This window comes from Anguilla anguilla, chromosome 6, assembly GCF_013347855.1.
Source record: "Anguilla anguilla isolate fAngAng1 chromosome 6, fAngAng1.pri, whole genome shotgun sequence".
Classification (NCBI taxonomy): Eukaryota; Metazoa; Chordata; class Actinopteri; order Anguilliformes; family Anguillidae; genus Anguilla; species Anguilla anguilla.
Window position 1 is genome coordinate 48,754,303 of NC_049206.1, and position 20,594 is coordinate 48,774,896.

Consider the following 20,594-nt stretch of genomic DNA (forward strand, 5'->3'; position numbering starts at 1 on the left):
TACCTTCTGCGCCAGCTCTGTGAAGACGCTGGCCAGGACAGACAGCATCTTCCCCGTGCTCCTGTGGGCCCCCAGGGACACGGCCACATAGTAGCGCACCAGCTCAGAGTACACGCCCAGCATGGGCTGCAGACGCACCAGGGACCGGCAGGCCCCACCCAGCTCCTGCAGGGAGGGAACAGGACACGTGTGATGGGCGGAGTCACGTCCTCAGGGCAACGTCAAATAATAACAATCGCGCCAAATGTCAGGACATCAGGATAATAAAAGGACAATGCCGTCATGGTAACATAAGGACAATGTCACATGTTTAACTGAATAAATTTATTATTGGTATTATGTCTCTTATCTAGGAACAGAGATTTTGTGGGCAGCAGTGTAGTATAATGGGTTGTACCCTTGTGCAAGGTACTTAACCTGCATTGCTTCAGTATATATCCAGCTGTATAAATGGATGCAGTGTAAATGCTATGTAAAAGTTGTGTAAGAGCGTCTGCTAAATGCCTGTATTGTAATGTTTTGACTACTACTATCAGCTGTGACCCTGATGAACCTGTGACCCTGATCATTACTGTTCATTGCCTGGATGCAAACACATACATACAGCCTCCACTGGCCCTTCTGACAGTCTGGTGATGGCGGGTTGCCATGTTGTACCTGGATCTGCTGAGGGGAGCAGGTCTCCCTCTGCGCTCGGAGACTCTCCAGCAGCTGCTCCAGCGACCCGCTGACCTCCTGCAGAGAGAGCGACGACACCTCCGCGCCCAGCTCCTCCTCCAGCAGCTTGGTCAGGTGACCAGTCTTCAGCAGGTCCTCAGGCTCCTCCTGGCTCCCTATGGCAGGGGTCAGACACGAGAGCGGGTTCACAAACGGTGGATATGCAGAAAGAGAGGCACGGGCTCCAGTACAGTCACGACCCTGTCGCTAATGCGTTCCTTACCCGGCTTAGACTCTGCTGACTGCTCCTGCTCTTCCTCCTCGGGCCCGTCCCTCCTCTTCACCAGGCTCTGTACTGCACAGAGCACGCTGTTGATCGTCTTGTCCAGCTGAGCAGAGAACTCGGAGGAGAAGTCCTTAGGTAAATCTGAGAGGAGGAATAGAATTTTTTTTTACATTTTTGTGAGTGTTTTCTTTTCTTAACTCGTAAAGTTGTATGCTTCAATATATTTATGAACACTTGAATATTTATGAAGACTTGAATCAGGATACAGGCCAAATATCTTCCAATGTGGAACAGATAGCGAGCAGTTTGCTATGGCCTGGTCCACATGCTGCTGCGTCATAGTCAGCCCTTTTGAATGAACTTGCAGTAAGGGGCGTGTGTAAGTCCCTGTGCGTGTGGCCCCTCCCCCTCACCTTTGCGGGCATGGCTCAGAGAGAGCGTCTCTCTCTTCCAGGTGCCGAACTCCGCCAGGCTGGCCTCCACCTCGCCCCGGACGTACCGGAGGCTGCGGACCAGGGCGGGCTGGGCGTGGCCGCCTGCTGCCCCCGCCAGCGCGGGAGGGGTGAAGAAGCGCTCTACCTCCAGCATCAGGGCGGAGACTGCGCCCAGCCGGTCCAGGACAGAGCTGCACGCCCGGAAGTGGGTCCTGCAGAGGAGGGGGGGGGGGAAGGGCCGGGTTCAAGACAGAAAATAAAATCAAGGTCCGATCTCTGTACTTTAGACAACAGACTGGATTGCATGTTGTGTGTAGCAGTACTGATCCATTACCTGATATATTGCCGTATATTAATTTAGAGTGTTTTACACTTCTATATGCTGGCTTCCTGGACAGTTTTAATCTCAACGTGTATCAACTGGCTAAATCTAAGTATTGTACTGCAATGTAAGCAATTAAATTTTATTTAACCTTTCAGTCTAGTTGTTATAATTGCAATTTTAACTCTTCTCCTGGCTTTTGTTTCGAGCTTTATCAATGCTAAACATCTTGAGCTGAAAGGCACAAAAAGTGCTATATATTATTTATCAAAATCAATACAAAACAATTATTTTGTAGGTGGGATTTTCTAAAGAGAATTAGCAATGCTAAATTGCTGAAGCTAATTCTTTGTGATGCAGGCCATTGGCTCACCAGGTCTGCAGGGTCTTCTGGCCAGACATGGCCGTGAGGCCGTCCAGCTCCGTCTTCAGGGCCTGGGTTTGGGTCAGCGTCGCCGCCACCCTCTGGGTCAGCTGGGCCCAGCCCGGGTCTCCCCACCTCGTCCGGCACGCGGCCGGCTGGCACTGCGGGTCCAGGGGGGTGGGGTGTCTGAGCGTGGGCTCCGCCCCCTCCGCTCGCTCCGCCCCCTCGGCTGGGACGTCCCCCTCAGGACGGCACCGCAGCACCCAGGACAGCTGCTCCAGGGCCTCGGCGCACTGGGTGACCAGCGTCCCCGCCCTGTCCGTCCAGCCCAGCAGGGCCTCCTGGGGAGGCAGGGTGGCCACGCCCTCCCCGGCTCCACCCAGGTGGGACTGAACGTCCTGTATGCAGCGGATCAGCCTCCTGTTTTGGGGTAATGCAGAGACGGTGTGGTGTTAGGCAGCCTCTGGGGGCACAGAGTTCCCCTCTGAGTGTATGGAAGTGGGGGGTAGTGCCGTACCTGAGCTGGACCCACTGCTCTGTGAGCTTGGCCAGGTGCCTCCTCTGTCTCAGCAGCAGCTTGAAGAGGTGGGAGGAGAAGCCTCTACAGCGCTCCACGTTCCCCAGGCCCACCTCCTGAAACACAAAACACACAGTACTGACACACAGAGTACTGACACTAACACACAGTACTGACACACAGAGTACTGACACTCACACACAGTACTGACTAGTGCACACAACACAGATTTCTAAAGATATCAATAAAAAACAGTCCTAGAGACTACAATACACACGGTCACCTCACTCTTACAATGTGACACACACAGAGACCTATCCTCCCAGAAATATCGCACTCTACCACACGCAGGCACCTGAGAATACAACACAGAACTACAATTAACTATGCCCCAACCATGTTCTACCGCACACAAACACAGGATCGAATGCAGTCACACAACACACATGCTTATTGTACAAACGGTCACCTTGGCAGCGGTCTGGAGTGCGGTCTGCAGAGCTGACCGCCGGGCCCAGGACCTGTAGAAGTACTTCTGACACCCGTCCCACGCCGCCGCCATTTCGGAAAACAGCCTGTAACCACGGGAACGCACACGCACTTTAAACCGGGGTTCCCACTCCAATCGGATTAGTGCCGAATCTCTAACTGTTTCTCCAATGATGTTTAAAGGATATGCATACAATTAATTATTAATCAGATGATTAGTTATACTGTCAATTTCATTTCAATCACAGCCTACATACAGATTTATTTATTTTTTAAATCTAGGCAATTGCCCAAAAATATTAAAAAATATTCAAACAGTATGATTTTTTTAATGATGTTTTTATAACTGTCCAGAATGAAAAATGGTAAAAGCACTACTGGAACCACATGAATAAATTCTATACTCACGCAAACTCTGCCTATCATTTGGATACATTAGAGTTAGGGTTAAATAGATTATGTCAGACAGTGATTGTCCCTTACGCGGATTCTGTCCCGTCCTCGGTTCGGACCGCAGACAGGGCGGTGGTCAGGTCCAGCGGTTGCAGACACAGCGTCTCCTCGGGGTCGGCCGTTCGGATCCAGGTCAGGCCTTTACGGTACGAGAGACCTGTACAGGAACACCACATCACTGTCATACAGCCCCTATGTGCTGAAGTGACACGACCAATCGAGTGTAGTGCCATGTAATAAGATCCACACCACAGGCACACGGTTCTTTGGAAATTTCCCCAAAGCCAGCCCTTTTCTACATGTTCCAATACTCTTGAAAGTGCTCCAGCACACAGTCATTAGAGGAATGAACTGATGAACTGTGACAATGAGATTCAGATTCCTGAAGTGCAGTGTTCATGCACCGGTGAAGATTTTTTACCAAAACTCACCGATCTGGGCGAGCATCTTGAAGAGGTCAGAGAGGGCACGCTGCTTCTGCTGGAGGATGTGCTTGACCTCTGACTTCTGCTTCTCCTTCTCTGCTGATTGGTTGATGGTGAGGCTCTGGAGTTCCTGAACATTTTTGATGATTTCAGCTTGGGGAAAAAAATGAGAACAAGTTAGAACTCTTTGATTGCAGTTTGTGCGTAGGTTTCCCACACAACATATTATTCATTCATTATGTATCCAGGAATTCCCAACTGGAATAAAAAGAGCTCTTGTTTCTTACAAGTGAACTCGTCCAGATCCTCAGACAGTTCAGGCAGTGGGCCCTTCTTCACCAGTTGCACACACATCTTCCTCATCCTCCTGGTGAGGAAGGACAGACGGCCCTGCAGGGACAAGGGCTCCAACCCTGATGGGACCTCCTGTTGGTCGTCCACCTGACATACATACACAGAAACACACACACACACACACCAACATTATCAAAGCACTGCCTAGAGGGGACCTTCGAGCAAGGAAACAAACCTCTCTTTTATGCTTCTTCAGCAAGTTATCAAATTACTGTTTCAGTTTCTTTGATCATCTTCACAAATCAGATCAAGGCTCGGTAGCAAGTCAGTGCGAAGCATGCTAAATCAGGTAATTTAAAGTTACAAAAATATTTCCCTTCAGTGATCCTAGTGAACCAGTTCTTCCTTAGCCTTTAGCCTTTAGCATTTTCCTATGTGAGGACTATACCTGCAGATCTCTGCCCCTCCCTGGGAGGGCGCTCTGCAGCGCACGGTGCACTCTATGGAGAGGCGTCTCCTCCGGGCGGGGATCCACGCTGTCCAGGCTGGCATTGCTGCCCTGCTCCACCAGAGCAGGGGCACAGGGGGTGCTCAGGGCTGCCTCAAACTTCTTCACAAACTTAAAGAGGGTTCTGAAAGGGTCAGGAGCACACGTGGAACAGTTACTCATTATGAGTAAGTCATTTTTGCTTACTTGTTGTCGATATGCTCGTACTGGTTTTCCTGAGGTCAACTCACCTGTGGGTCTTTTCAACGGACTGCTTTATGGACCAGAAACTGACATCGTTCCAGCGAGAGATTTTCACAAAGTCCTGCAAAAAGACACAAAGTTAACCAAGCCAGTTACACCAGCACTACGACTGAGGGACTGACGGTGATTTACTTCCAAACAGCTTTTTTAGAGGAACGTTACAACTACTCTTGGGAGTGAATCTGAATTATATTCACAAATACAACTTAAATGTGCAAATATAAAATTCAAGAAATGGAGAAAGGCAATCGTGTCCATCAGCAAACTCAACGCCCTGCTGAAGATCCCCTACCTTGAGTTCTTTCTCAATGGGCTGTCGAAGCTGGGTGATTTTAGTCTGAACGCTCTCTGAGAACTGAGAGTAGTACTTGTACAAATTCCACAGGAGGCTGCAGAGAGAGGCTGTACAAGGAGAAAAAACCCCTTAGAACTTCAATATGCTTCAGAAAACGCATGCAGGATAGACTTCATGGAAGCGTGTTATTGTGCGGTGATAGACAGGAAGTGATGTCGGTGCCAACCTCGTCCTTCCGCTGTGGGAGCCAGCAGCAGGTGGCAGTGGAATGTGAGCAGCATGGTCAGACGGGTGGGGAATTCTCCCAGGGTGGAGCCCTCCATGAAGGCCTGTAGTGTAGAGGACACGGAGGACAGAGGTAGGTCCTCCACATCGCCCTCTGCTGGAGAGCACAGACATCGCGGTCACACATGCAGCTCAAAGCATGGTTGGCAGCAGCTGAAGTTTGCCCAAAGTGCTTAAAATGAACAAATTCATTTGTATTTTAAAAAATCATTTATTTAAAAAAGAAAACAATGTTGCGTGGGTTATCAGGTTTCTCTAGGAGTGCTAGGCCAGGACATTCCACAGTTATATGAATAGTAAAACAAGAGGAGATTGCCTGTCATGGTGTCTGGGTTGTGCTCCTGCAGGTGTCTCTCAATCAGCTGGTAGATGGAGAACCAGTGTTTAATAGACTTGTCCGTGTGGTGCTTCAGGACATTGTCCAGACTGCTGGACCAACAGCTGCAAGAGAGAGGGCAAATCAATTAGCAATGTAAACAATTAGTAGGAGTGCTTACCTTAGGAATACCTCAACGAGAGTGTAGTCACTCAGACGCTTTGCCACACGCTGTTCAATGAATCCCTTAATACGGCTAGTTGTCATCTGTTTTGGAATGTATGTTCCAGTCATATAGTATTAATGGGAAATAAGAAAATATTGATATTTGGAAAGATTGAGATTTGGTAGAATCAGTCGTGGCTCTTACTTGAGCTCCAGCTTGCGCCACTGGATGATGAGCTGGGTGACGGGTTCGAGCTCCTTCCTCAGAGACACGGAGCGGCTGGCGTTGCTTTCCCAGTCCTGAGGCAGCGGAACAGCAGTGTCAGAGGTATGCTTCAGACGGGGAGGTCGGGGGCGTGTGGGGTGATGGGATAGGTGGTGGACGGGCCAGAGAAGGAGCCGTTTAGGGGAGGAGTGACACAGAGAGGGCTCTGTGTGTGAGAACTGTGGGCGAGGGGGGAAGGGTGGGTGGTGGCAGAGGGACAGGTGGGCCTCACCTGTGCTTTGCTCAAAAGGATCTCCAAGCCGTTGAGGAACTTGGCCAGAGGGCTGGAGAGACCGAAGGCCAGAATTCGCTCCATCACCACGGTGAGCTGGAACACACACACGCACAAACACACACCCACACACACAGTGAGGCACATGTGTGAGAGAGCAGGTAGACACACTCCTCAATCTGCAACTACTTAGCACTCCCTGCTGCTTAACTGCTTAACACTGAATGAAGCATGCATAATTTATAACACACCAACCAAAATAATGAACAGCCACCTATTACTCCAGTGTCTATGCGCTCAATAATCCGATCATTCAGTACTCTGTTTGTCAGCCGGAGGGCCATCCCCTAGGAGTCGTGCGTCGTCTGCCCTCTCTTACCTGCGTGAGGGCGGGGTGATCAGGCCACTCCTCCAGCCTCCGCCTCACGGCCACGCCCAGCTGCTCCAGGACGGGCAAGCACTGCCGGGCCTCGCTCATGTTGGGGTTCTGGTAGAAGTCGTAGGGCCCGTCGCTCTGCAGGCGCGGGGCGTCCGGGGCCCCCCCGCCCCGAACCGTGTTCTGCAGCAGGGTACTGAGGAAGAGCTGGGTGCCCGCCAGCTGCTGGTCCATCTCCGAATCTGAGGGGAAGAGGGGGTAACGCTCACAGAGTCAATGTTTTAGTTAGCATTTAGGTGGCATTAGCATTTACAACCCCAGATCTGAAAAAGGCAAAGAGAGGTTCATTACCCCACTGTAACCTTCCCTTTACAGCTGCCATAATCCACACTAGAGTAATTGAGCCTGGATAAAGGCCCAATTACACTAATAAAGTAAATTTTATAGTCCTTCACATCGCCTCAATTACTCAAATAAAAGAGCTATCATTGTAACAGGGGAAAACTTAAACATACCCAGGAGGTGATAGAAGCGTTTTATCACTGGAGCCGTTATCTGATAGGATGAGACCAGTGCGCTTATGTGATCTTTGCTGTGATTGGCCGGAGTGCTGCCATGGTACCACAGCGACCGGGAGAATCCCAGACAGAGGTGCTGGTGGACCTGCACCACTGTGTGCATGCAGGCCAGGGACAGTGAGCCGCCCTCCCCAGGCTCCGCCTCCGGCTCCTCCCCCGCGGCCCCCACGGCCGCCGGCTGCTCCAGGCTGGGCTCGGAGGTCACGTCAGCAAAGTCCTGATGACAGAGACGGGGGTCAAAGGTCATTACTGCGGCATCCTGACTTTCATTAAGCATGAAGTGAACATTGCTACATTTAGAATAATGGCAAGTTATTAATTACTCTTAATGGAATTATTAAGCTACAGTGTCCTGTATTGCTGTGGAACAGAGGATCATGATATGAGTTAGCCCCATGTGACAGAAATAGTATGCTAAGTATACTTGATAGAAACTTTAATTACTCTTCAAGTGTTCTTCAGTAAAAAATAGTCGACTTCAGGAATGCTTCAGCATACTATTTTTTTTAGTTTGTCCCAGTTTGTTACACTGGAGTATAGAGGAGCTGCCTTGTCGAGGCGTTTCATAGTGTCATACTCTAATGAGAGGGCGTGTGAGGGGGGTGTAGTGTGACAGCACCTTGTCGTATTGGGGGAAGCTGCGTCTGAAGTCCCTCTCCTCCTGCTCCTCCTCGCTCAGGCCCGTCCCGTGCTGTCGGCTGCGGCTCCGGTACAGGCTGGCCTCCTGCCGCTCTCTCTCCTGCGCTCGCCGCTCCTGCTCGTCCCACTCGTTCACCAGCGCCTGAGCGACACCCCCACAGATTAGGCCAATCGGCTCGCACTCCACACCCACAAATCCCATCTATGCTACCACCCCTACTGTCAGCCCTAAACACCATTATATCACTATCCACCAACAGACAAACACCAGTGTTCAGCTCTCCCTCAAGATTGCTCCTCAGAACTCACACAGACATTTTGTCTTAATCAAGAACCACAAAACCACATGAGAACCCATGCCCATATATCCAAAGCACTGAAACTGGCAGTTCATAAAGAAAATGACATGTCCGTCTGTCAGGCAGATGGGTTCATTTTCCGGAAACCTCCTGAGCAGCTGTCACAGAAAACCCTCTTTGGGCCTAAAAAGCCTATTTTATTCGAAGAATTCAAATATATCAAGTAGCGTATGTGCATACACCTGAGCACTTGGCATACAAAGGCGTCCATCACCGTGGACACCGTGTCTATGCCAACTGTATGCCAAAATGGGTAGCATTTGAGATGAAGTGTATTAAATGAATGGGGAACAGAAACACGGTAAACGAAGCATGAAGGAGCTGCCCACCTGACAGATGTGCCTGAAGAGCTGGAGGGCGTCCTGTCCCAGCTGCCCCGTGGACAGGGCGTGGCACTTCACGTAGAGGAGGGCGAGGAGGAGCATCTTGGAGGGCTCGGGGACCGCCCCGTCGGGCTCCTCCTGAGGGAGCTGCTTCCTGAGGCCCCGCAGGACGTCCAGGCAGGGCCGGGAGCAGAGGTGGTCCGCGCGGGCCAGGTAGGAGGGCAGGCCGGGCGCGTGGGTGGGGAAGGCCAGCAGGCAGGAGACCAGCCTGGGGAACCCGGCCAGGGAGGCCAGGGAGGCGGACAGCTGGGACGCCACCAGCCTCATGCCGTGGCGCAGCTGGAGGATGGCCGTCCGCAGGGGCCCCACCACGTCCGGGTACAGCGGGTACTCCTCCGCCAGCCGCTGCGCGAAGCGGTGCTGCGAGGCCTGCCACACGGCCTCCTCCTTCAGCAGGCCCTGGATCCCCGACCTGGATTTGGCGCCGGGCCCGGGGAGGGCCTTCAGCAGGTGGGAGAGCAGGCCCTTGACGGCGGCCGGCTGCCCTATGCTGCCCAGGTAGTGCTGCAGGTCCTGGTAGAGCCGCTCGTACTGCGGGTCGCTGGGCCGGCACGCCTGCTTCCGGGACAGCTCGGCGATCTGCTCCTTCACCTGCTGCATGCGGATCCACAGGTACCTGTAACCAAGACGACGGGAGAGAGGCGGGTCTATAGATGTGCACCTGGCAACGTTCAATTCACAGTCGCTAAGTTTAGAAAGGTAGGGCTGTTTTGTACTAAGCAATAACATTAATAATATAAACACAGTTTATGCTGTACAGTTTCAGCATGAACAGTTTAAGCACCAATAGTAATTCAGCTTTCCGAGGGCGCACACCTGATGCGAGGATGCTGGAAGCCATCAGTGGTGCTGCTTTCTTCCAGCTCCGCCCCCGTCAGCAGCTGAGAAGACAGACTCCGCCCCTTCCACTCCTCCTGCAGCAGGGCCAGCTGAATACACAAAAAAACCAGTCACAACCACGTACTTCCTTCTATGAGCACTAGGTGGCAACTGCGTGCAGGTTTAATGTTATAGAGAGAACATGGATAGGACAACCTAAGTGGCCATGATACTGAAAGATACAGATTTTACTCACTGGAACACAATGTTGTTATTGGAATTATATTTAATTTAACAACAGTATAAAAACCCGCAGTAAATTCAGAGGTGCATGAAATGATGCAAAGAATGAAGTGTCATGTGACACATTTGGCAGGAATATGACCTACCTCCTCCTGGGCGTAGGTCAGTTTGTAGGCTCGCTTCACCGCCGGGTCGAAGATGGTCTGGGGGCTCCACACCTGGATCTGCAGCAGGCCCATGTTGACCCAGAACACGCCGGACCGGGCCAGCTGCACCTCCTCGCGGTCGCGGTTCTGCACGTACTGCTGCAGGCAGGTGGTCGCCATGGGGACAAAGCCTTCGGGCAGCAGGTGGGCGGGCAGCCCGTCGCCAAGCGCCACCTGGACCTCCCGGGCGGCGGCGGCCGCTGGGGCGTCGCCCCCCCCGCCGCCGGTCAGGGCCTCGCAGCTCTCGCCGTAGCTCTCCTGCTGGCCCGGGGGGAGCAGCTCGGACAGCGCCTGCAGCTGCCTGCGCAGCACCACGCCCTGCAGACGCAGGTCTGTGCTCCTGCAACGAAGCGACACACAGGCTACTGCGCAGGTCCACTGAGGACTATTCTCTAAAGGACCTACTATGGACATATCACAGCCACCTCATTTAGACTCATTTTGGTCTATTTCTAATTGTTTTCATGTACAATTTTTGTTTCTATTATTCTAGTATTCACGTTTTGAGTACTGTAGTGAGTTAAAAAAAGTGATACTTTTCCATATTTGTCAGTAGCATTGAATCTATATAATGCATTGAAAGTATTCACAAAATAACCCTTCCTTTATCAGGATAATTTCAAAGCAAGACACACCTGTGGCGTGTGTAGGTGTGTGTTTGTGTGTGTATGTGTGTGCATGTACGTGTATTAGTGAGAATATCCCTTTTAAGCTGGAAACATCAGAGTTTTTCAGGAAGCGTACCTGAAGTCAGCCAGGGCAGGCATGGCCATGTTGTCCCACAGAATGGCGCTGAGGTCCTGTAGCTGTTTGGTCCTCTCCCTCCACTCCCCCAGAGTGACACGCGAGGAGGAGAGCAGAGCCTCCCCAGCGGGGTCCCAGCGCCCCCCCACCTCATTACTGCTCAGCACCTCCATCACACACCTGGACCACACTGCCCGATTCACCATACCGGGTCCCTGCAAGAGAGACACACACACTGACATGCTCATGTTTTCATACTCAGAGACAACCCCAAACACATGAATTTACACAAACGCACGCAAAAACCACTGGTCCTTCCACAGACAAATTAAAAAGAACGCACACACACACACACATACACACATACACACACACAAACAAAAATACAGTTGTTCTCAGCTGAATCAGCATTTTCTGAACTCATTAGAAAAAACATGCCCACCTGTTGTCTTTACCTCATTCACAGACTGTCAGATACATCATCCTGGGGCCTTTTATCTCCTTGACATTTAAATAACCTATGCTAGTCTCATGTTCACATACCGTGTCTGCAGGGCCAAGCAGCGACCGCTGGGTCTTCGGCGCTTCAGGGCACAGGGGGTTCCACTTCAGCCAGCGCTCGGGGTCAGAGGTCACGCTGGCACTCCAGAATGCTGCCAGGGCTTCGGACAGCAGGTCACACCAGACAAACTGCAGCTCCTCCGCTGGCTGGGAGGTCAATTAAATTACAGACATTAGAAGCACAGCGACTATAAGCATTAACAACATACATATAAAATTCAATATGCTTGTAGTGCCAGGATATGACGAACCAGCGGGCATTGGACCAAATGATTGTACTCTCAGGTGAACTGCTTCTCCTGTATCCTTGAGTGAGGGTTTTTCTAATGAAGATTAGACAATTGCAAACCCAAATATTTAAAAAATGGCTGCTAAGAAAGTGATTGTGTAGCGAACAAACATGGGCAGATGTGCAAGTGACAAAAACAATGAACAGTTAAACAGCATAAGAATGAGAAGGATAGCCACTGACCCTCTCGCTGCTCAGGAGGTACCAGAGGGCCTGGAGCTGTCGGACGTTCATGGGGGTGGAGTGCAGACAGAAGCGGTGGTGCTGTGACAGAGACCTCCGCAGGCTCCCCTCGGGGTGTCTCTCCCTGGGGAGAGAGAGAAGGGACACATGAGAGTCCAGCCAGAGAACACAGCACGCTAAAAACAGACTGAAACTGTGAAAAGTGAATCATTTTTAATCACAAAAGAATGTGTAATGCAACAGACAGAACTAAATAATGCTGTTCCTACCCAACAAAAGATTGTGGAATAAATGTCACAGCAAGCTCTGGACGTACTGCTCATAATTAAGTGTGATTACAGTTAGCTATACTTTTTAGGGTTTTAAAAATTTTTGTTTAACTGGACATAACATTTAGTACCATGCTCAACTAGACGTTAGCTTTTTAGTTAGAACATGAGTTTTCAACACTGGTGCTGGAAAGCTGCAGTCTCCGCTGGCTTTTGTAATCACCATAAAATTAGCAGTAGTTTGAGACCCAAGAAACCTGGTGAGGGGAGCTAAGGGTGCAATCCACCGCTTTGATTGATTGATTAAGTGACAACGGAAGCCAGCGGACCATGCGGGTGGGCGTGGCCTTCGTACCCGTGCGGGGCTGAGAGCTGCAGCGTGTCGGCGGTGAGCCTCAGATGGTTCAGCAGAGCCAGCTCCTCCAGCAGGGGCCACAGCTGCGCCCGGCGGCCCAGTTTCAGCAGGGCGTCCCGGCCAGGCACGGGCCTGTCCCCGGGGTCCCCCCCGCAGAACGAGACCGCAGAGTCAGGCTCCAGCAGGCCGCAGGAGACCATGTGACCCTGCTGCTCCTCCACACAGGAAACAAGCCTTTCCAAAACACCTAGGACCACCACAGAGTTCCGTTAGACACCGCAACACAACCACAACAAAGAGTCATTAGGTAAAAAGCTAATCACAACACAACCACAGTTGAGTTTCATGAGGTTATGAACTATCCCAAGAGAACAGTGTAGTCTTATGGCAGGTTTATTAATCACCTACAGGGATAAGCCAAATGAACAGTATCTATTCTAAGGTCCTTGGTTCTCTTCTGAATGACTGAATGCACTAAAGAAACTAAAGAACATCTTTTGAACTTTCGTTTCACTTTGCATTACTCGACACTGCTTAGCAAGCGTTAAGGTGAACTCTGCTTTTTAATTCTTTATCGCTTACTGATCATGGCTTGGATTTAGAGACCACATATTCACATACCCGTGTTCATTGGCTCCAGCTGGTGGTTGGCTTGCAGGACAAGGCCCCAGGCTCCCAGCAGACTTTCCTTGGTCTCCATCCCCAGAGCAGCACCCTGAATCCGGAGGACCTCTTGCCTCCACAGGGACAAGGTGCAGTCCAGCCGGAGGTTGGTCACGTCTAGCGCCCCGCTCAGGACCCTCAGCCGGGAAGCACATTCGGCCACGGACTGCAGCTGGTGGGGCAGGAGAGACAGACGTTCACGAGGGTCAGCCGCGCTTCTGAGATAACGCAGCAGACGGTCGGTCCACTAGCAGAAGGCCGTCTCATTACCTTAAATGGAAGCGGCTTTCCCAGAGCCTTCTGCACAGCCTTCAGATCAGACGCTACGAAGGAAGAGCTGGACAGGGTGCTCTGGATACCAGTGGAGACGGCCTGGAGCTCCTGCTGACCACTGCCATGGAAACACAGGATTAGAACTCCTCAGAGTCAGACCCAGTCACTCAATGCATATGCACAAAGTAGAACACAGAAAGGATATTAACACAAGAGGGCTATAAGGCTTTTATCCACCCTCAGTGCCTAAAAGAATGCATAGAACTTGCAGCTTTGCTAGTGACTGATGCACGATCAAAGACTTTTGACACAAAATCTCATTATTATATACCCCTGAGCTAATATATTCATATTTGGATATCGCTACATACCCCTATATCCCTCAAGGCTAATGCTAATTGGAAACGAGTGAAAACCTGCGTTTGTTCTCAATAAGCACTTCAAGCACACAAAGACGTCAGAAGCAGGAATAGCCCTCGGGCGCGGGTGACGTACTCGTAGTTCCCGTCTCCTAGCAGCAGCTGGGGCAGTCTGTATATGAGGTGCTTCTGCACCCAATGCCAGTGCAGGGAGAGGACCGACACCCCCCGGGTGTCCGGGGCCTGCGAGTTACAGACGTCCCAGAAACGGTCCCGCCATCGCAGAAGCTGCAGGATCTGGGGGGGCAGGAAGAGGTTGGAATGTCATTGGAGCACACGGTGCATTCATGTCAAATTCAATTCAGTTCAGACCTAATGGTTAAGTGGCTGCATAATCAATGGATGCACTTGCTCTTTAGGTGCTGGATCAGAGCTGAGAGTAAAAATTGACTGTTAGAACTAATTTGTTGGAAATTAATTTTACAGTATATTATGCTGTATTTAGTGTTACTGCTTCAGATGATTTAGTGTGATCTTTTAAAATTACAAAGTGTATTGTCTTAGGCACAGTTTGAAATGAAATGAAATGTAATGTAACCCTTTTGCTAACTTGGACAAGATGTCAATCATAAATCACTGGGACAACCCAGTTAAATACATGTTTAATAAATAACAATCTTCCCTGAATATTCAGAACTTCAGAAGCAGCTTGGCGATGAAGATTACGAGGATGTTATTGGAAATCCATGCCTGGACCTTCAAGTGGGAATCAATGCCTGGACCAGCCCCAGTACATACAGGTGTGTACATTCAAAACCGCGTGGGAACTGGCACAGCGATACGAAACATAGTAAAAGAAAGGAAAGAGCCTGACCTCGAACATGAGGTGGTCCGAGATGTAGGGCTGGCCCGTCTGCACAGCCTGCAGCACGAAGGAGTCCCACATGTCGAAGAATGAGCGCAGGTGGACCAGCACCGGGTGCGGCAGGTGACCCATGTCCATAGTCCCTGTGTATAATTATATGACTATAATTATAACTTATTCACCCATTTAGTGACCACTCATTAAACCCAGTAGTGTGCCCCTAGTGGCAAGCTGTGGTTGGGCACCTTTAGAGAAGGCAGTGGCCAGCCTCAGGGCACTGTTATGCGCCGCCATCTTCACAGCCGCGCAGCCCACGGTGGTCTGCTCTTCTCTGTCCATCAGTAGCGATATTCTGCCATAGGGAGAGTGTGCGTTAAAGCAAATTCAAGTAACTTCAAGCAATTTCCATGGAAACCTTCCGCAGTCCTCAGAACTGCGCAGACACCCACCTGTTTGCGACGGCATTCAAAGCCTCCATGAACTCCATGTACCTCTCCTCATCCTCAAAGCTGCAGGTGTTGGCCAGGATGTCCAGGTACTGTTTGTTCCACCGCATGTCCACCAGAATCCTATAGTCATCTGCCAACGGAACACAGAAGTGAACACCGATGATGGTTTCAGCGACAAGACAACCCCTTCAGGAAGGTTCAGCCTACGGTCGAGGCTTATGAATCGCATACAGGCCGTGGTGCCGAGGAACGACAAAATGGGCGTGGTTACCTGTGCTGTGCGGCTGCAGCAGCTCCGTCAGGTTCTTCCCCTTCACACTGAGCTTGCTGCTGAACACAGCCTTCAGGGCCCTGGTGCCAGCCTCAAGGTGCACCAGCACCGCGTCTGTGAGAAAGAGAGCTAACCTAAGCCTCAACCTCAGCACACATGTAAATGCGCATTCATCTGTTCATTCAACGGCACCTCTGGCCATTCACATACAGATGGATACAATTATCAGTGAGAGCACGTAGATGAAACTGGGGCTCAAAATTATTTTTACACCTTAAGAAGTGAAGTAAAGTAAATAAGTATTGGAGATGCACCTCTGGTCAGCAATATGCACCAACAATCCCAAAATGGGTTCTGTATAAACACTAAATGGAACAGACCACTTTCGAAGGATTTCATATATATATGCAAATAATCAAGCAAAATACTGGTTAAAGAAGAGAAGAAGAAAGGGAAGGTGACCTGGTGCATGTTTGTAGCTCTTGGCCAGGTGAGACAGCCAGCTGGTTCTGAGGACCCAGTCGCTGTAGGAGGCCCTCTCAGTCAGCAGCCTCACGGCTGTGGGGAGCAGGCGGAGAGCGTCGCTGGCTCCTTCCTTTGTGCTGCCCCCGGAAAACAGGTGACCTTCAAGCGACGCTCCGCCCTGCAGCGCCCTCTGGAGGTCACCCAGGGTCAGCGGTCGGCTCCTGAACACAAACCACAAAACACGTTAGCCATTCGCCATCATCAAAAATGTACCAGTGAGTGCTTTCTGATGGTGAACCTGTTCCACCACCCTTCCCTGAGCCTTTCTAGCGTTAGCGTAGCGGTTAGCTTGGCCCTTGACCTCCCACTCACCTCTTGCCCTCCAGGCTGAGGGTGTTGAGGCAGTAGGAGAGGATCTGGCTGTCCCGCAGGACCATGGAGAAGCAGGAGTCTTCGGTGGAGACCAGGGCGGACGGGACCCTTTCGGGCCACACCCCCGCGCACAGCAGCTCGCTCCCCCAGTCTGCAGAGTCCAGCGTGGAGAGGTGCCTCTCGAGGATCTGGCGAGCTTCCTGCAAACACAGAATAGAATGGAGGCGTGGTTTTCATATCCCCATGGACACATGATAAACACAACCCTGAATTCCAATCTCAATCAATACGTGAAGAAACATCAGCATCAGTAAAAGTTGATTACAGATACACATATAAGTAGTGCTATAGTTATATGGAATGGCCCCAGTGTTGAAAGAAGCATTGACACTGATGTTTTAAAGACTAAAGGTACACAGTGGGGATAAGGGTGCTGGAGATCCCTTTTGCAGGTACCTTCTGGCTGGCGGCAGTGCGCTGGCTGAGACAGTACACCTCGCTGCAGGCTTGCTGCAGGGCGCTGGGCAGGTCCACCCCCCTCTCCAGCTGGCCTGACAGCAGAGCAGCGACGTGAAGAAGCGATGATACTGAGGACACTGGAGAATCTGCAGAGAAACAAGGCCATTTAGGACACACTAGCCACCAAAATGCACAAGACTGTTTCTTAATTTCCATTTTCCCTCCTTGGTTTGTCTTCATAACTAGTTTTAGCCTGTTAGCTCTGTTGAATATGAAAACAGCCAGTATTTGTAGCCAGTTAGGTCCACCCTCGTTAGAGGTCCTTACCCCAGATGCTGGCTTTGATGTCAGAGTGAATGGCAGACAGCAGGTCGCACACGCAGTCCCCCGTCACCCCCGCCGTGTGGAGCAGGGTCTTCAGGTCCAGGGCGTCCCAACACGTCCCCTCGTGCTCCCCCGGGACGTAAATCTCCACCCCCCGGTTCCGCATGGCCCTGGAGATCTCGCCATGGACGGGATCCATGGTGAGGAACAATCTGGAAAACGGGAGCAGTATCGGGATGAAAAGGATGTCCTCGGATTGTTTTGGACTTCCAGCGTTTAGATGTTCCTAACAGAGTTGTGGTCAGGGCAGGAAGGGCCCACCTGAAGTTGGGGTGCGGGGTGATGTTGGGGGTCGTGCCGTCGATGACCCCTCGCTCGCCGATGGTAAGCGTCCCTCCGGGCTCCAGCAGGGCGTTCAGGCGGTCCAGCACAGAGGGACTTCAGAGAAAGAGGAAAGGAATGGAACACACTGTAAGCCACCCACACTCACTATGCGCACGACTGTACCGAAGGACCTGCATGAGTATAATGTTTCTCATGACAACTGAAGAAAAAAAATGCACATAAGACTAAATGTATTATATATACACCAGTCAGCCAAACAATACAAGCTCTCCTTGATCTCCTGAGCCCTTCTCGGACTATGTGCTGTGATTTTGTTCATCTGGCTGGTTTTGGCTGGTATGGCAAACACAGGTCAGGTTTAACGCTGAAGTGACGTGATGGTCAACGCTGTCCCCCACCTGCAGAAGTTTGCGTTGTCCATGAGGAGCCAGTCTCCGGCCTGCAGGGCCTGCACCAGCATCCCGTCCAGCCACTCAAATCCACCGTGGCTCCACCCATCCTGGAGCTGGGCATGCTTCTCTTTCAGCTGTGTGAAGTCCAGCTGCAACTTGGACATGTCTGCAGGACACAATTCAGATAAGAGCCGATACAACACCAGGAAACTTATTAATCACCACAATATTTAGCTAATATAAAACAAACAATGAATACAAACAAACATGACAAAGTGTTTAGAGTTTAGTCTTTTTCTTATTATTATAAACAACAATTGAAGTTCGATGTTGAGGCTACTTGTACCTAAAAACGCCTTGTGTTTGATGTTCAGTTTACCTGTGAACACCTTAAGTTTGGTGTTGAGTTTCTGAAGCAGGACAAGGATGACCTCCAACTTGTTGACGGCCTCAAAGCTGACCCCTCCTTCCGGTCTCTCCCGCTCCTCCTCCTTCAGCCACTTCTGGAACACGCTCCAGTTTCTCAACAGGAACTCTGTGTCCTGGAGCGCTCCGTCCAGTGACATCAAGCCTCGTCGGGTCACCATAGCAACCATGTAGTCCACGCTCTCAATAACCTGCTTCCATGGCCTCATGATGTCCACCTGGAAAAGGAACAAGGTCCAGAACCATGCTCAATATCATTTTAAAAATACTCCGAACTGTCCAAAAAATTTGAGGGGGAAAAAAAATCAAGCACAATTGACATGGTTGACTCAGAATCAAGGTACAATGATATTTTTAAACAGCGACAAATGGGCAAGAGTTCCACTGTTTTCAAACAGTAAATTCATATCAAAGTTCAAAAGGGCAAGTTCAAACGGTTGAGTCGTCATGTGATTACCTGCTCGAAGCCTCCCAGAAGCTCGGTGGTATCCATGGCGCTGTTCATGGCCATGACCCTGAGGCGGTGCCCGGTTAGCAGGGCCAGGAGGTGCACCAGGCTGGTCTTCCCGCTGGCGGTGGGCCCCACCAGCACCGCCATCCAACTCATCTCCACGCACTTCATCAGGGACTCCAGCGGACGCAGCGCCTGGTGGGTCAACGAGAGCGGGGGGTCCAGGGCCACGGGGGGGCTCCCGCTACGAGGAAGGACCGAGTACCCCACCTGTGGGCAATGGGGGCGGGAAAGAGAGAGAAAAATAAAGCATACAACACTCACTGTACTATTTAGCAAGTTCAATGCTGTTCCATTTACACTGTGTGATTGTATGGTATGTCCATTTTAATTGCATCTTATTTAGGAACCAATATGAAATGCTAAACTGTAAAATTCTAAGTTGACTGACCTGTAGGTTGAGAGGGGTGATGTGAAACTGCCGAGATCCAGTGTAAGGTTCAAAGTCCTCACCGAACACTTTCCTAAACACAGCCAACACCTGAAGATAAAAAAAAAGAAGTTTTACATGATTAACTGACAGGACACAGCACAATAAAGGGAAATAAATTATTATCTCTGTTTTTTTTAGGTCTTGTGATCGACATGACAGCTGGACGTGGTGGTACCTGGGCCTTGTCCGCCTCAGTCCTCATTCGGTCAGCATACACCAAGCCGACATGCTGACCCGGGTTGTAGAACCCTGGGGATTGGTCGACCTGCATCAGCTGACACCAGCGGAACATGTCGCGCAGGTTGAACTCCCAGGGGCCTCCTTTCTGGCCCCACCTTCTTTCCATGATCACTTCCTCAACAAGCTGATAAGTGGCAGGTAAACAGACTCAGTTAGCTGAGGGGAGTAGGAAGTCCTCTGCTTATTGTGTCTCGAGAGCTCCACCCTCTCTAGGGAGATCATTAGCAAGGGTCAAGTAAATAACAAACTAAGAGCAAGCTCTACCTACCTGGTTGTTGAACTGCACCATCTTACAGATGATATGGTCATCTATGGCAGGGAAAATGGAGTCTGCAATGAATTCCATATCTTCGCATGTGAGCTGGTCCACATACACCTGAGGAACGCAAAACCAAGACTCCTGAGTAAAGATGAAGCTACAGCTGTACTCTGAATTACACTGAAAAGCCATTGTCCTCCCCCACCTGAGTGAACCTGTTGAGGAAGGACTTGGGAAGGCCCTTGCGACCCCCGCCCTGGGTGAAGGGGTTCTGGCACCCGAAGATCTTGGTCTTCTCGTGCTGCACTTGGAAACTCATGCCCAACTCAGGGATGTAGATCTCCGCTCGATGGTCGAAGCAGGCATTCAACCCCTCCAGCACCGACTGAGAGGCCAGATTCAACTGCAGGTGTGAACACATTAAAACCAAAGTTTTAACCCCAACCTCTAAGGGACCGGCAATAAGACAAAACCAAAGCAACAAACCCTGTACTGGGAGAGTACATCAAACACAGAGTAGAAGCTGAAATGCATTCAAATTAAATTTATTCTATTATATTAATTCAAGACCATTAATTCAAGACCCTTCCTCTTAGCCTCCCCATGTGGACGTAGAGGCTAAATTCAACTGTATAACCACAGACGTACACAAGACAACATGCTAACAAATGACATTAACAACCTCATCCAGGACAATCCAGTGGCCAGCCTTCAGTCCAGCCAAAAGAGGCCCATCACGCCATGAAAACTCTCCCCCCTTCCCCCCTTCCACCGGTAGGTCTGTCCCAAACAGGTCAGTCACATCCTGCCAGGAGAAAAAGGTGTAGTAATATGAATATTGAGATAAGCCATTTTACGTCTGGTTTTCCCTAAATTCAAACACTCTTCTTATGAGCACAGTGTAGCAGGAGGTGGTTCCACAATCTTTTCATAG

General features: G+C 50.6%; 1 protein-coding gene across 3 annotated transcripts in view; it reads right to left on the reverse strand.

The window, feature by feature from the left end:
* The window catches only part of mdn1 (midasin AAA ATPase 1), a 46,091-nt gene that overhangs the window by 9,472 nt on the left and 16,025 nt on the right, over window positions 1-20,594 (reverse strand). For 2 of the 3 annotated variants that reach the window (XM_035423330.1, XM_035423327.1), the window contains exons 37-83: window positions 20,343-20,465; window positions 19,866-20,063; window positions 19,670-19,777; window positions 19,337-19,525; window positions 19,120-19,209; window positions 18,675-18,938; window positions 18,171-18,435; window positions 17,798-17,957; window positions 17,376-17,492; window positions 17,058-17,266; window positions 16,728-16,876; window positions 16,272-16,471; window positions 15,897-16,120; window positions 15,435-15,548; window positions 15,164-15,293; window positions 14,960-15,066; window positions 14,724-14,857; window positions 13,986-14,146; window positions 13,488-13,608; window positions 13,176-13,389; window positions 12,555-12,801; window positions 11,931-12,054; window positions 11,441-11,605; window positions 10,898-11,112; window positions 10,094-10,493; window positions 9,702-9,814; window positions 8,832-9,501; window positions 8,124-8,285; window positions 7,442-7,721; window positions 6,930-7,168; window positions 6,551-6,646; window positions 6,259-6,353; window positions 5,889-6,013; window positions 5,514-5,669; window positions 5,285-5,394; window positions 4,980-5,053; window positions 4,690-4,873; window positions 4,235-4,388; window positions 3,954-4,100; window positions 3,553-3,679; window positions 3,050-3,155; window positions 2,581-2,696; window positions 2,073-2,483; window positions 1,357-1,589; window positions 941-1,084; window positions 658-833; window positions 4-165 (exon numbers count right to left, since the gene is read on the reverse strand). In XM_035423330.1, the coding sequence (XP_035279221.1) occupies window positions 4-165; window positions 658-833; window positions 941-1,084; window positions 1,357-1,589; window positions 2,073-2,483; window positions 2,581-2,696; window positions 3,050-3,155; window positions 3,553-3,679; window positions 3,954-4,100; window positions 4,235-4,388; window positions 4,690-4,873; window positions 4,980-5,053; window positions 5,285-5,394; window positions 5,514-5,669; window positions 5,889-6,013; window positions 6,259-6,353; window positions 6,551-6,646; window positions 6,930-7,168; window positions 7,442-7,721; window positions 8,124-8,285; window positions 8,832-9,501; window positions 9,702-9,814; window positions 10,094-10,493; window positions 10,898-11,112; window positions 11,441-11,605; window positions 11,931-12,054; window positions 12,555-12,801; window positions 13,176-13,389; window positions 13,488-13,608; window positions 13,986-14,146; window positions 14,724-14,857; window positions 14,960-15,066; window positions 15,164-15,293; window positions 15,435-15,548; window positions 15,897-16,120; window positions 16,272-16,471; window positions 16,728-16,876; window positions 17,058-17,266; window positions 17,376-17,492; window positions 17,798-17,957; window positions 18,171-18,435; window positions 18,675-18,938; window positions 19,120-19,209; window positions 19,337-19,525; window positions 19,670-19,777; window positions 19,866-20,063; window positions 20,343-20,465 (8,508 nt within the window). The remainder of the gene's footprint in view (window positions 1-3; window positions 166-657; window positions 834-940; window positions 1,085-1,356; window positions 1,590-2,072; window positions 2,484-2,580; window positions 2,697-3,049; window positions 3,156-3,552; window positions 3,680-3,953; window positions 4,101-4,234; window positions 4,389-4,689; window positions 4,874-4,979; window positions 5,054-5,284; window positions 5,395-5,513; window positions 5,670-5,888; window positions 6,014-6,258; window positions 6,354-6,550; window positions 6,647-6,929; window positions 7,169-7,441; window positions 7,722-8,123; window positions 8,286-8,831; window positions 9,502-9,701; window positions 9,815-10,093; window positions 10,494-10,897; window positions 11,113-11,440; window positions 11,606-11,930; window positions 12,055-12,554; window positions 12,802-13,175; window positions 13,390-13,487; window positions 13,609-13,985; window positions 14,147-14,723; window positions 14,858-14,959; window positions 15,067-15,163; window positions 15,294-15,434; window positions 15,549-15,896; window positions 16,121-16,271; window positions 16,472-16,727; window positions 16,877-17,057; window positions 17,267-17,375; window positions 17,493-17,797; window positions 17,958-18,170; window positions 18,436-18,674; window positions 18,939-19,119; window positions 19,210-19,336; window positions 19,526-19,669; window positions 19,778-19,865; window positions 20,064-20,342; window positions 20,466-20,594) is intronic. The other variant, XM_035423328.1, reaches the window with a different exon arrangement.